At 35.9% G+C, this 12,546-nt stretch overlaps 1 protein-coding gene across 2 annotated transcripts in view; it reads right to left on the bottom strand.

Moving 5' to 3' along the window:
• Positions 1 to 12,546, bottom strand: part of UBA6 (ubiquitin like modifier activating enzyme 6) — an 86,245-nt gene that overhangs the window by 71,429 nt on the left and 2,270 nt on the right. For both annotated transcript variants that reach the window (XM_058722398.1, XM_058722399.1), the window contains exon 2: positions 11,196 to 11,258. In XM_058722398.1, the coding sequence (XP_058578381.1) occupies positions 11,196 to 11,258 (63 nt within the window). The remainder of the gene's footprint in view (positions 1 to 11,195; positions 11,259 to 12,546) is intronic.

Genomic DNA, 12,546 nt, shown 5'->3' with positions numbered 1-12,546 from the left:
GGCTTATGCACTAATAATAGAGGTTCAAACTACGCAAAGCAAAAACTGAAATGAGAAATGTTCAAACACAAAATGACAAGACAACACCCCTTTTTCAATAATTGGTATAAAGACTAGACAGATAATCAGTAATGATATAGAATACTTGAAAAACACTATCAATTTGACCTGACATGGATGGGACAATCCAACCATAACAGAATACACATTCTTTTCAAATGCACACAGAACAATGACAAGGTAGATCAATCTTTGTAGGAAAACACAAAAATAAATAGGTCATAAAAAGTTGTGTCCACTGACAGCAGAAGAATTAAATTAGAGATCAACAACAGAAAAATCTCTCAGTATTTGAAGTCAAATAATAACACTTCTAAATGACCTATGAGTCAAAAAAATAAGAAAAAAAGTTATAAAATTTTCTGAACTGAATGAAAACAAAGACATATCTGTGAGACACGTACACTGTAGTGTTTAGAGGGACATTTTAAGCATGAAATGCGCATATTACTAAAGAATAAAGGTCTCAAAAATCAAGGATCTCAACTTCTACTCTAAGAAAAAGAACATCACATCAACAAAGAAAGGATAAAAACCAAATGATCATTTCAACAGATGCAGAAAAAGCATTTAACAAAGCACAACATCCATTCATGATAAACAAAGTACATTTGGAAGGAACATATGTAACATAATAAACACAACACACTTAACTCACTTAACATACTAAAGGCCTTATATCCAAAACCCACAGTGAACATCTTATTTGATGGGGAAAAAACTAAGAGTTTTCCCCCAAAGGTCAGGAATAAGACAAGGATATCCACTCTGACCACTTTTATTCAACACAGTACTAAAAGTCATAGACACAGCAATCAGACAACAAAAGAAATAAAAGGCATTCAGATTGGTAAGAAGTAAAACTTTCACTATTTGCAGATGACATGATACTATACATAGAAAACCCTAAAGACTTCACCAAAAAACTATTAGAACTGATAAATGAATTCTGTAAAATCTCAGAATACAAAATTGATATACAGAAATCTGTTGCATTTCTATATACCAATAATGAAGCACTAGAAAGAAAAATTAAGAAAAATAATCCCATTTATAACTGCACCAAAAATAATAAAATACCTAGGAATAAACTTAACCAGAGGTGAAAGAACTGTACTCTGACAAGTATAAAACATTGATGAAAGAAACTGAAATTAGTCAAAGACATCCCATAGTCCTGGATTGAAAGAACAAATACTGTTAAAATGTCTATACTCCCCAAAGCAATCTACAGATTTAGATTCCCTATCAAAATACCAACTGCATTTTTCACAGAACTAGAACAAACAATCCTAAAATTTGTATGGAACCACAAAAGACCCTGAAAAGCCAAAGCAATCCTGAAATAGGAAAAAAAAATTCCAGACTTCCAAGTTGTTTTACAAAGCTGCAGTAATCAAACCGTATGGTACTGGCACAAAAACACACGGATCAAAGGAATAGAACAGAAAACCCAAAAGTAAACTCACAATTATTTTATCAGTTAATCTTCAACAAAAGAGGGAAGAATATGCAATGGGAAAAAGACAGTCTCTTCAATAAAATGTGTTGGGAAAACTGGACAGCAACATGCAAAACAATGAAACTGGACCACTTTCTTATACCATATACAAAAATAAATTCAAAGTGGATTAAAGAACTAAATGTGAGACCTGAAACTATAAAAATCCTAGAAGAGAGTATAGGCAGTAATGTTTCTGACATCAGTTGTAGGAACATTCTTCTAGATCTGTCTCCTGAGGCAAGGGAAATAAAAGCAAATATAAACTACTGGAACTACAACAAAATAAAAAGCTTTTGCACAGTGAAGGAAATAATCAACAAAACTAAAAAGCAACCTACTGGGTGGGACAAGAAATTTGCAAATGACATATATGACAAAGGGCTAATATCTAAAATATATAAATAACTTATATAACCCAACACCCAAAAACAATCCAATTAAAAAATGGGCAGAGGACATTAACAGACATTTCTCCAAAGACAACACACAGATGGTTAACAGACACATGAAAAGATGCTCAACATCACTTATCATCAGCAAAATGCAAAGAAAACTATCAGGAATGCAAAGAAAACCACAATGAAATATCACCTCACACCTGTCAGAATAGCTAAAATCAAAAACCAAGAAATATCAAGTGTTGGTGAGGATGTGGAGAAAAAGAAACCCTGTGCACTGTTTGTGGGAATGCAAACTGGTGCAACTACTATGGAGAACAGTATGGAGGTTCCTCAAAAAATAAAAATAGAACTATTCTATGATCTGGTAATCACACTACCAGGTATTTACCCATAAAATACAAAAACACTAATTCAAAGGAATTCATGCACCTCTATGTTTCTTGCAGCATTATTTTTTTTTTTTTTTTAATTTTTTTCAACATTTTTTATTTATTTTTGGGACAGAGAGACAGAGCATGAACGGGGGAGGGGCAGAGAGAGAGGGAGACACAGAATCGGAAACAGGCTCCAGGCTCCGAGCCATCAGCCCAGAGCCTGACGCGGGGCTCGAACTCACGGACCGCGAGATCGTGACCTGGCTGAAGTCGGACGCTTAACCGACTGCGCCACCCAGGCGCCCCTCTTGCAGCATTATTTACAATAGCCAAATTATGGAAGCACCCCAAATGTCTATGGATAGATGAATGGATAAAGAAGATGTGGTACATAAATATAATGGGATATTACTCAACCATGAAAAATGAAATCATGCCATTTCCTACAACATGGATGAAGCTAGAGTATAATGTTAAGCAGAATAAGACAGAGAAAGACAAATACCATATGGTATCACTCATGTGGAATTTAAGAAACAAAACAAAGGAGACTATGGAGAACAAACTGATGGTTACCAGAAGGGAGGTGGGATGGGGAGACGGGTGAAGTAAGTGATAGAGATTAAAGAGTACACTTATCCTGATGAGCACTGAGAAATGAATAGAATTGTTGGATCACTGTACTGTGCACCCGAAACTAATATAACACTGTATGTTAACTATACTTGAATTTAAGTAAAAAACTTAATAAAAAAAAGAAATTAGAAAAAGAAACGCAAATTAAAAGGTTTTTTTTGTTGTTGTTTTAATGTTTATTTATTTTTGAGAGAGACAGAGACAGAATACAAGTGAGTTGGGGCAGAAAGAGAGGGAGGCACACAATCCAAAGCAGGCTCCATACAGAATCTGAAGCAGGCTCCAGGCTCCAAGTTGTCAGCACAGAGCCCAACACAGGGCTTGAACTCACGAGCTGTGAGATCATGACCTAAGCCGAATTCAAACGTTCAACCAACTGAGCCACCCAGGTGCCCCAAGAAAAGCAAATTAATATCAAAGTAAGCAGAAGGAAAATCCCAAAAAGAACAGAAATCACTGAGGTACAAAACAGAAAAAATAATATGGAAAATCAATTAAACTAAAAGCTGATTCTTTTCAAAATTAAATAAAATCGATAAACTTTTAGCCAGAATGAACAGGGAAATAGAGAAGACAGAAAAATTATCAATAACAGAAATGGGTGAAGGAACATCATTTCAGATTCTACAGACATAAGAAAGGGTATTCAGGGGTGCTTGGGTGGCTCAATGGGTTAGGTGTCTGACTTCAACTCAGGTCATGATCTTCCGGTTTGTGAGTTTGAGCCCCGCATCAGGCTCTGTGCTGATAGCTCAGAGCCTGGAGCCTGCTTCGGATTCTGTGTCTCCCTCTCTCTCTCTGCCCCTCCCCCACTCACACTCTGTCTCTCTCTCAAAAATAAACATTAAAAATTTTTTAAATAAAAAAAAAGGATATTCAGGGAAAATTACAAACAATTTTATGCAACTAAATTAAATCACTAAGTTACAAACATACTCTCCAAAAGAGACAAACTATTGAAGCTCAATCAAAAAGAAATGCAGTTGACCCTTAAGCAATGTTAGGTTAGGGGCACTAACCTTCCGCACAGGCAAAGTTCTGTGTATAGGGGCGCCTGGGTGGCTCAGTCGGTTGAGAGTCCGACTTCGGCTCAGGTCATGATCTCATGGTTTGTGAGTCCAAACCCCGCATCAGGCTCTGTGCTGACAGCTCAGAGCCTGGAGCCTGCTTCTGATTCTGTGTCTCCCTCTCTCTCTCTGCCCCTCTCCCACTCATGCTCTGTCTCTCTCTGTCTCAGAAATAAATAAACATTAAAAAAAATTTTTTTTTTAAATCTGTGTATAACTCTGGCTCAAAAAAACCTCAAGTAATAATAGCCTACTCTTAATTGGAAGCTTTACCAATCAATAATGTTTTGTATGTTTAATGTATTATATGCTGTATTCTCAAAATGAAGTGAGGTACAGAAAATGTTATTAAGAAAATAAGGAAAATACATTTACGGTACTGTACTGTATTTGATACTGTAAATTATCATCAGCTCTTTACAAGATGAATCATCTGTCAGTATCTATATCAATATTGTCTATCATGATACAAAACACTGTAGATGTTACTATACATTAAAAATGAAAAAATGTAAAAAAGAATCCATATTTATTTATAGTTTTAACAATCCATGTACTGAAAACAAAGCAGCAGCAATAGGATTGTTTTGGAAGCCTAGGGTAACTGATTCAATCAGTTCTTGGTAGCCTAGCTTATACACTAATGAATAAATCCTTACAAAATTTTTATGGCATACATACTATAGTCATCCACCTACACAGTAATGGAAACATTGTTACATTTTCTAAAAAAAACACTGGTAATGAGAAGCTGATAAACAGTTTCTCCAATGATGGGGGGGGGGGCATACTGTACAAGTAATGGAATTCTTTGAAAGCAAAAACATATACAACAATCAGAAAACACATTAATTTTACATTAAATATTCACTTCGTGCCTATGTAAGGATAGGCTATTCACGTCTATGAGTCTTGCACGTGATGTTTTCTACACAATGAGTACAATGAATACAATGAGACAAATGATGACAATGACACAAAAATGTCTCATACAGTTCTTGCTGTACAGTTACTCATTTTTCATATGAAGACACACTCATATACAACAAATCAATTTATTAACCATACAGGATGGTGATCATTTACTAGTCATTAAGTGGAAGCAGATCATAAGGGTCTTCATCATTGTCATCTTCACAATGAATATGAGGGAGGAAGAGGGGTGGTCTTGCTATCTTAGGGTAGCAGAGGTGGAGGAGGGGAAAGAGTAGGCAAGAGATAAAACCACACTCAGTGTAACTTTATGGAAATACATCATGATTTGTCTGACTTTTTTGCTTTTTCATTTCTCTAAATATGTCTTTACATGGTACCAATCCTTCCACAATTTCCTTTAGTTTCAGTGCCCATATCATAGAAGGGTCCATTTTGTAAGTAAAAGAAGTCAAAAGCAGTCTTGAATAATCAGAACCTTTCTGCTCGATTGTCTAAGGTCAAATTTATTTTCTGTATGTGCTTCTTCTACATCTTCTTCCACATCAATCTGGCACTGTTCTGGAAGCACTCTCCTCCATTAAGTCATTTTCTGTTAATTCCTCTTGTGTGGTATCTATTAGCTCCTGAATTTCTCCAAAATCTGTACCTTGAAACCTATTACATCCTCCATCCTGTCCTTTTCAACCATATCTAAAATCACATTTTTAAAAAAATATTTATTTTGATAGAGAGAGAGTGTGCGTGCATACACGAGTTCAGAAAGGGGCAGAGAGAGACAGAAAGAATCCCAAGCAGGCTCCGTGCTGTCAGCACAGAGCCCCAGGTGGGGCTTGATCTCACAGACTGTGAGATCATGACCCGAGCCGAAATCAAGAGTCAGACACTTAACCAACTGAGCCACCCAGGCGCCCCCTACAGTCTTTTTCTTAATTTCCTTGATTGGCTCTGTCATAAATCCTGTGAAGTCATGTACTGTATCTACACACACTTTTCTCCAGTAGGAATTTACTGTTTAGGCTTGATGGCTCTCGTTTCTTTTTCTATAACAATATCTTCAATGCTATAATCCTTCCAGGCTTTCATAATGTTCTGTCAAGGTTCTCTTCCATAACAGTAATAATCTTTTCATTAGAGTACCAGGTATAATGAGCCTTAAAGGTCCTTATGACTCCCTGATCTAGAGGCTGAATTGGAGACGTTGTGTTTGGGGGCAAGCAGCCCACTTTGATGCCTTTCGTACTGAACTCATAGGGTTCTGGGTGGCCAAGGGCATTGTCCAATATCAAAAGAACTTTAAAAGACAGTCCCTTACTGGCAAAGTACTTTCTGACTTCAGGGACAAAGCATCCATGGAACCAATCCAGAATAAGGGGTTTCACTGACCAGGCTTTCTTGTTGTACAACCAAAAGATTCGCAGCTGGTGTTTATTTTCTCCCTTCAAGGCTCAAGGGGTTTGCTTAGCAGCTTCATAGGTAAGGTCAGTCCTGATCATTAACCCAACTGCATTTGCACAAAACAGCAGAGTTAGCCTATTCCTTCTTGTCTTAAATCCTGGTGCCTGTTTCCCTTCCTTACTAATAAATGTTCTCTGTGGCATTTTTCTTCCAGAATACGACACTTTAATCTGCATTAGGAACCTGTTCAGGTAGATATTCTTTTTCCACAGTGATCTTCTTAATTAATGGCATCTGGGAACTCAACTTCTGCCTCTTGTTCAGCAAGTGCTTCTCTTGTTATCTTTACATTTTTTAAGCCAAATCTCTTTCTAAATTATCAAACTATGCTGGCATTAAATTCTCTAGCTGTATATCACTTACCTTCGTTTTGCTTTAAGTTGTGTTATAATGACTTTGCTTTTTATATTAGTCATATTAGAGTGCACAGGCATGCTTTTCTTAGAGCAACTCCTACCCACATAAAAGTTGCATTTTCAATATGAGATAAAAAGGTACTTTGCAAAAAGTGCAAGGTTTTTGTGCCTGCTGGTATAGCTGCAGCTTCAGCTTCAGCAATTTCCTTTTTTTTTTTTTTTTTTTACAATGATCCTTATGCTGCATTTACGTATCTTGAAATGGCAGGCAACCACAGCTGCAGACCTCAATTTATGGTATATATCTCAAGTAATGCAACTTTTTCTTGTAATGTCAGACTTTTCTCTACTTCTAGAGAGCACTTTTGGCATCATTAGTGGCACTCTGAAGGAGTCACAGTCTTATTCAAGGTTTATAGTATTCCACTAAACATGCTGAAAAATACGTGAGAACTTCAAGATCACTTTTTGAGATACACAATTTACTGCAGAGAGAAACTGCTCAGAGATGACTAACATCACATGTTGTTTACTTGCCAACACTTCAGCTCATTACAATAGCAACAGGAGGTTGCTACAAAAATCATTACAATAGTACGCACTACAGTTAATTTCATGCAGTTCTGATTTTTTAAAGTTTAATTCTAATTCCCATTAGGTAATACAGTGTTATATTAGTTACACAGTTAAGATTTAATACTTCCATTCTTACGTTGTTGACATTTCTCTTGACTACAAGTGGTACCATGTATATTAAATAGTGAGGAGTGACATGGACACTAAAAAGAAAGATATGGCCATAACTCATGGTAAATAATAACCAGAAATTATTGAGCTCCTAGGCATTATTCTTCACGATTAATTTGCAATTTGTACATTTTTCTCCTTAAATATTTGTTAAATGGATGAATGTATATTGAATGTATGAAAAAATAAAGAAAAAATAGACTTAAGAGGTTAAGTGACTTATGATTACACACTCCTAAATGGTAGAGGGTGATTCAAATTCAGATCTAATACTAAAATTTATACTTTCAACCACTATGTTATGCTATATAGAAAAAGGAGACTTAAATACATATTATACAGTTTGGTCTCACTAATGTAAATGACAGGGAACTATTTAAGTATTTTAAACAGAGAAGCCAGAGGCTCTGAGGTAAATTTGAAAAATATTACTTTGAATAAAGTATGGAAGATGGATTAGAGATTCAGTAGCTCTGAAGAGATCACGTAAGAGACTCTTATAATAATTCAACTGAGAGATGCTGAAGGCAGGGAGAGAGAATCAAAGAGTTGGAATTAAGAGTTGCTGAGAGGGGCGCCTGGGTGGCTCGGTCGGTTAAGCGTCCGACTTCAGCTCAGGGTCACGATCTTCGGTCCATGAGTTCGAACCCCGCGTCGGGCTCTGGGCTGATGGCTCGGAGCCTGGAGCCTGCTTCCCATTCTGTGTCTCCCTCTCTCTCTGCCCCTCCCCTGTTCATGCTCTGTCTCTCTCTGTCTCCAAAATAAATAAACGTTAAAAAAATAAAATAAAATAAAAAAATAAAAATTAAAAAAATAAAAAATAAAAAAAGAGTTGCTGAGAAAGAACTAAAAGGATTTATTAAAAACTGAATTTGAAAGATGAAAAATGGAATAATCTAAGATGACAGCAAGGTTTCTGGCTTAGGTTACTGAATAGATTTGACAGCTTTTAATTAAGCCTGGGAATGGAAAGAGGGAAGAAGGAAAAGAGATCCAATGGTGTTGAGTGCTTTTAAGGCATAAAAGGGCACTCTAGGAAAAGACAATTGAGGCACAGAAGTATAAACTATGTTTGGTAAGAAAGTAGTCTACTATGGCCTGTGTAGTCAGAGGAAAAGATAGGTTGGGGCTAATATGTGGTGTTGGGAAAACTGGATTTCTGCAGGTGAAAGAAGAAATTGGACCTTTGTCTTATACCATACATAAAATAAACTCAAAATGGATTAAGGACTTAAATTTAAGGTTCGGGGGCACATGGGTAGCTCAGCCGCTTGAGTCTGACTTTGGTTCAGGTCATGACCTCACGGTTCATGGGTTTGAGCCCCACATCGGGCTCTGTGCTGACAGCTGAGCCTGGAGACTGCTTCAGATTCTGTGTCCCCTTCTCTCTCTCTGCCTCTCCCCTGCTCACTCTCTATCTCTCTCTCTCTCTCTCAAATATAAATAAATATTTAAAAAATTAAAAAAAATAAATTTAAGACCTCAAACTATAAAATTTATGAAGAAAACATATGGGAAAAGTTTCTTAACACTGGTCTCGGCAAAAATTTCCTGGATATGATACCAAACCACAGGCAATAAAAGCAAAAGTAGACAAGTGTGACCACTTTACACTAAAAAGCTTCTGGGCAGCAAATGAGACAATCAACAAAGTGAAAAGGCAAACTACAGAACGGGAGAGAATATCTGCAAACCATATATCTGATAAGAGATTAATATCCAAATTATATATGTAACTACAACCCAATAGCAAAAGCACTCTCAAGGAGTCTGATTAAAAAACGAGCAAGGACTAGAACAGATACTTCTCCAAAGATACACAAATGGCCAACAGGATACAAAAAGGTGCTCAATATCACTAATTGTCAAGGAAATGCAAAACCATAATGAGGTATCACCTCACATCTGTTTGGATGGCCATTATACAAAAACAAAATGCCAGGAAATAACAAGTGTTGTTGAGAATGTGGAGAAATTGGTATCCTTGTGCACTGTTGGGCTGGTAGGAATGTAAAATGGTCCAACTGCTATGAAAAACAGTATGGAGGTTCCTCAAAAAATTAAAAACAGAAATACTTTATGATCCGGCAATACCTGATCATAAATAAACTGTTACATGCTGTAATTTTCAGTCAAGCAAACTGCAGCCTACTTACACAATGTTGCAAATGGAAAATTTTATCTCTGGTTTACTGAAAATTATGTTCATTAATCAGCCATTACAGGATTAGAGGGATACAAAAAAGTTTCACAAAGATTATAACTAAATAATGAATAAAATTAACCAATGCTATCTTAAGAAGCTGCCATTTGTTATCGTGAGAATGTGATCAAAAGGATATTAAGAATATCATAATTACAGATTAAGACTCCAAACTTAAAGTGATTTCTAAACTACTGTATATTATAATCAGGAAACTGCATGGTAAAGTAATTTTCACATAAGCAAAATTAAGTCCAGTCTTACCTCTTTTTCTAATTGCAAAACAGTAATTGAAATTAACATGCTAGGATGTACATATCAGCTCCTCCTAAAATGCTAGAAACTGACTCTGCATCCCACATAAAAACAATATAAAAAAGAATTTAAAACACATACTAGCTTATTGTACCAAATTCTATTTACATAAAATCTATCTACATAATCTATTTCTTCATACAGAAGAAATCTAAAAACTTTTAAACTACCTTCCATACAAAAAGATTATACTATCTTCCATACAAACAACTTGACGTATTTAAAAAAAAAAATCTTAGAAGTAATAGCAATTTAGGGGCAACTGGCTGACTCAGTCAGAAGACCATTGGACTCTTGATCTCAGGATCCAGAATTCAAGCCCTATGTTAGGTGTAGATATTACTTAAGTAAGTAAATAAAAAACTAAAAAAAAAAGTGATAGCAATGTACACATATTTTAACTTCTCTTTAATTCTGATAAAAGTATTTTGATTTCATGAAAAGGTATGCTAAAAAAGAATCTCACTAAATTCCATTCAAATCACAGTTCTTTAAGCACATAGTACTTCTTTGCTGTCTATACAGTGCAAACATGCAATGTTAATGAGACTACACTGAAGTAAAAATAATCTCTAGATGTTACTATATAACTTACATAAAATGGATTGTTTTTCGTTAGATTCCTGCACTATCAAGAACATAATAAATATGTACTCCTGTCCAAAAACAAGAGGTATATTTTATAGTGGATAACAAAATCATTCTTTTTTTTTTTTTTTTTTTTTTTTTTTTTGAGAGGGAGACAGAGCGTGAGCAGGGGAGGGGCAGAGAGAGAGGGAGACACAGAATCCGAAGCAGCTCCAGGCTCTGAGCTGTCAGCACAGAGCCTGACGCCAGACTCTAACTCACAGACCCCGAGATCGTGACCTGAGGTGAAGCTGGACTGACTGAACCACCCAAGCATCCCCAAAATCATTCTAAGTCATATTACCTAAACCTAAAGGAACTGAGATTTAAATATTAATCAAGCTTTCAGACTGCAGAAAAGAAAAATCAGACAAAACGCTAATTTTACCTTCAGAGAACTCTTGGGATATTTATAAAACTCTGCATAGGTCTAATGGTATTTTCAAATAGAGTATTCCATTACTTTAGAACAACAAATGAGGAAAATAAGTTTCAGTTTCCATAAGGTTCTCACCTGTATAATGCATCATCAATCTCCACAGATTCTGCTGACATGATGGGCAAATTTGTATTGGTACTGAAAAAATAAAACACAACTTATAAGAGCAAGTTCCGGTATTTAATATTCACGTTCTGTAATCTAATATTCAATTATACATGGCAGTTACTAAAGAGGATTTTACAAACCAGATATATATTTTATTTTCCACTCCTTTATTTCCATTTAAAAAATAGGTGAAAATTAAATTCACTGAATGTCTATTCTGTGTGTATTGTAAAATTATAGCCTATAGTTTTTATTCTCAGGTGTTATCAGATATTGTTTTACATATATTCTGATGAATCTGTATTTTCTGAAGTTTGTTGGGAGTGCCCCATATACCTTCTCTAATAAACACACTCTGTCTAGATAATCTTGTTCAATCCATATACGGAATTTACCAGATACTGAGGATATCTAAACTTATTTTTCCATGTTTGACATCTTTTCTGGCATCCAAATTGTCCACACCTGCTAGAACAATCTCTCTCTTCTGATGTTTAATCGGTTTCATGAACATAACAAGCCCCAAACAGAATTCAATTTCCCTGTTTAATCTATTCCTCCCCAATCTCTGCCAACTCAATTTCTGGTATCACCATTTACTCATTTGCGCAGGCCCAGACTCTAGAGATCTTAACTTGTTCCCTCATTTCTCCATCTGCATGCTGGTACAATCTCAGGCCAAACCATCATCGTATTTCATCTAAACTACTTCAAACGCCTCCTAACTAGTCTCTCTAGTGCTTCCATTGCCCTCCCCCTTCAGTGTATTCTCCATATAACAACCTAAATTTTTTAGAATGTAGTCAGACGTTACTCCTTGACTTAGAACTATTCTTAAGTAACTCTAGTTTCTAAATAAAATTGAAACACATTACCATGGTCAAAAGGGTCTAGGTGTTCTGTCTCCCAATCATCTCTTCAATTACAACTCCCACTACTTTCCCACACTGGTCAACTTGCTATTCCTCCAAAAAGTCAAGCATGTTTTTATACTTCACTTCAGTGAAACTAAAAGTCACTAAAAAGTCACTTCAGTTTTTATACTTGCTTTTTCCTCTGCTTGGAATGTTCCCCCTTTAGATCTCTGAATGGCTGACTCTTATCACGTAAGCCTCGACTAAAATACTGCCTCGCAAATATTACATAGACGAGTCCTGATCATCCTTTCAATGAAATGCCTCCCCTTCTCCTTAGGTCACCTCCTAACTCACTAACCTGCTGTATGTTCTTCAAATTACTAATTGTTTACTGTCTGCCTTCCCCAAGAGAATGTATGATCTGTTAAGAATTCACTAATGTATTCCAAATACCTAAAACT

Source organism: Neofelis nebulosa, chromosome 3 (assembly GCF_028018385.1).
Source record: "Neofelis nebulosa isolate mNeoNeb1 chromosome 3, mNeoNeb1.pri, whole genome shotgun sequence".
In the NCBI taxonomy this organism is placed as follows: domain Eukaryota; kingdom Metazoa; phylum Chordata; class Mammalia; order Carnivora; family Felidae; genus Neofelis; species Neofelis nebulosa.
The sequence above is the reverse complement of the archived record's forward strand: the minus strand, read 5'-3'. Positions and strand labels throughout refer to the sequence as shown.